The 1,932-nt window shown below is 32.9% G+C and overlaps 1 protein-coding gene across 1 annotated transcript in view; it reads left to right on the top strand.

The window, feature by feature from the left end:
* LOC108974466 overlaps positions 1 to 572 on the top strand; it is a gene marked incomplete at its 3' end in the record, with an annotated part of 185,911 nt that extends 185,339 nt beyond the window's left edge. Inside the window, exon 3 of the mRNA XM_018942324.1 lies at positions 350 to 572. Within this exon, the coding sequence (XP_018797869.1) occupies positions 350 to 572 (223 nt within the window). The remainder of the gene's footprint in view (positions 1 to 349) is intronic.
* Between the last annotated feature and the right edge of the window lie 1,360 nt (positions 573 to 1,932).

The following is a 1,932-nucleotide window of genomic DNA, read 5'->3' as shown; positions in this document are numbered from 1 at the left end:
TCTCTCTCTCTCTCTCTCTTTCGTTCGCCGCCTTTACTTATTTCTGCTCCTTAAAATCAAAAAAACCCTAACAAAAAATTTTCTCTCAACAACACAAACATGTTTGCTCTTTTCTCTCTCTCYCTCTCTCATCTCGTTTTTGAAACAACCACCAACCAAACTTTTCTCGCTAACTCTCGCTACAACAACAACAACGAACAATCCAAACCAAAAAACAACTATATGCTATATCAACTGTCAATAAAATCCGACAACAACAACAACAAACAACAAACACAACAACAACAACTGTTACTACTACTATCATACCAAAAACGTTACAACAACAAATCGTTCATCACTCAAACAGGGCAATGCGGCGAACTCATCGGAGACTTCAATGGCCACACAACCAGGCGGCTCGGTCACATCGCGTGCCGCATCRGAGACACGCTCTGGACCGCCGGGATCGAGCAGCGGCGCTGGCGCAACAGGTAATAGCAGTGGAACTGCTGGTAGTACACACACCGGTGCAAAATTCCGTCATGGCCTATTGCAGCTTATGATACACACAATAGATCCGCTACATGATGGTGAGTTCATAACGTTTCCATTAGTGTTTTGCACTTCCTAACATCCTCCCGTCCAACCACCACCAAATACATGCGCACCCGCACACACACACACGCACACAAAACCACAAACAACCRCAAATACATCTCCCAAAAATTCTAACTAAAATTTCCAAATCCAAACACCACAACAAACCAAAGATATACCCCCACCTTTCCCACCCCGATAACATATAACAATAGCCTTTAATAATGAATAAGTTTCAAGCATATAATTAAATAAAATTAAAAAACAAATTATCGTAACCTGAAAATTCAAAAAAGTTATTGAAAATTTAGCAGCTTCAAAGTGCCTAATTTGAGTATAATGAAAAAAAAGAGCAAGAAAATTTGCAAAATTCCGTTTACGTTCTTTTGCCGTATTTAATAAAAATTAAATTTTTCAAAAAATTAATTTACAAAAAACCCAAAAAATAATTTAATCCAAATTACCGTTAACGCTTAGTTCGCATTATCACATATAGTAAATAAATAAAAACAAAAGAAATTATTGTTGCTTTTGAGTTAAAAAATCTTGATCCTTAAATTGCGTTTATTGTTGTTAGTGTTGCTTCAGTTTCAAAATTTTACTTGGCTGTTATTCATGCTGCCTGATTACTCATAAATATTACACAAAATTGTAAGATTTTTCAAAAAAATTTATGAAAATATTTTTTCCTTATTAGAAGCTTAGCTAAAACGCATAATTTGCCAAGTTTTTTTTTTTTTTTTTGTTGCAAGAAATTGGATTTTAAATATTCATGCATTGTAAGTTATGTTCAATAGCGAATTACAAATTGGTCTTGCTTCGGCGAGTATGCATAGTGTTTTCAGTTGCTAAAATATATACAGGGTGATAGTTAGTAAGAGAACGGTTTTAGTTTAGTTCAAAAAGCACCGAGATAAATATTAACGAAAAACCTTATTACTAAACTAAATTTTAAATTTGGTTTATTTCGATAATTTCCGCTAAATTATGATTATGAAATATCGATATTGTCGACAGTTTATCGATACACATAATTTCCAATAAAAATTTTAGAAACTCTTCTATGTAGCCAAATTTTAAGGGACATATCGATCATTTTAAATTGATATTATTTCGATATTTTTCGCTAAATTATGATTATGRAACATCGATATTTTCAATATCGRTATTGTTTATCGTTTATCGGTTAACGTCATTTCAAATAAAATTTTTTTAAAACTTTGCTGTTTAGCCAAATTTTAATGGACATATCGAGCATTAAGAAATATTGACGCATTTCAAGCATATCGATATATTAAGTATTGATATGTTTTTTCCATGCTTAACAGTGGTTTCGAAGGATCTTAGACATCT

The sequence above is a fragment of the Bactrocera latifrons genome, unplaced genomic scaffold (assembly GCF_001853355.1).
Source record: "Bactrocera latifrons isolate USDA-ARS-PBARC rearing strain unplaced genomic scaffold, ASM185335v1 scaffold_112, whole genome shotgun sequence".
Classification (NCBI taxonomy): domain Eukaryota; kingdom Metazoa; phylum Arthropoda; class Insecta; order Diptera; family Tephritidae; genus Bactrocera; species Bactrocera latifrons.
The sequence above is the reverse complement of the archived record's forward strand: the minus strand, read 5'-3'. Positions and strand labels throughout refer to the sequence as shown.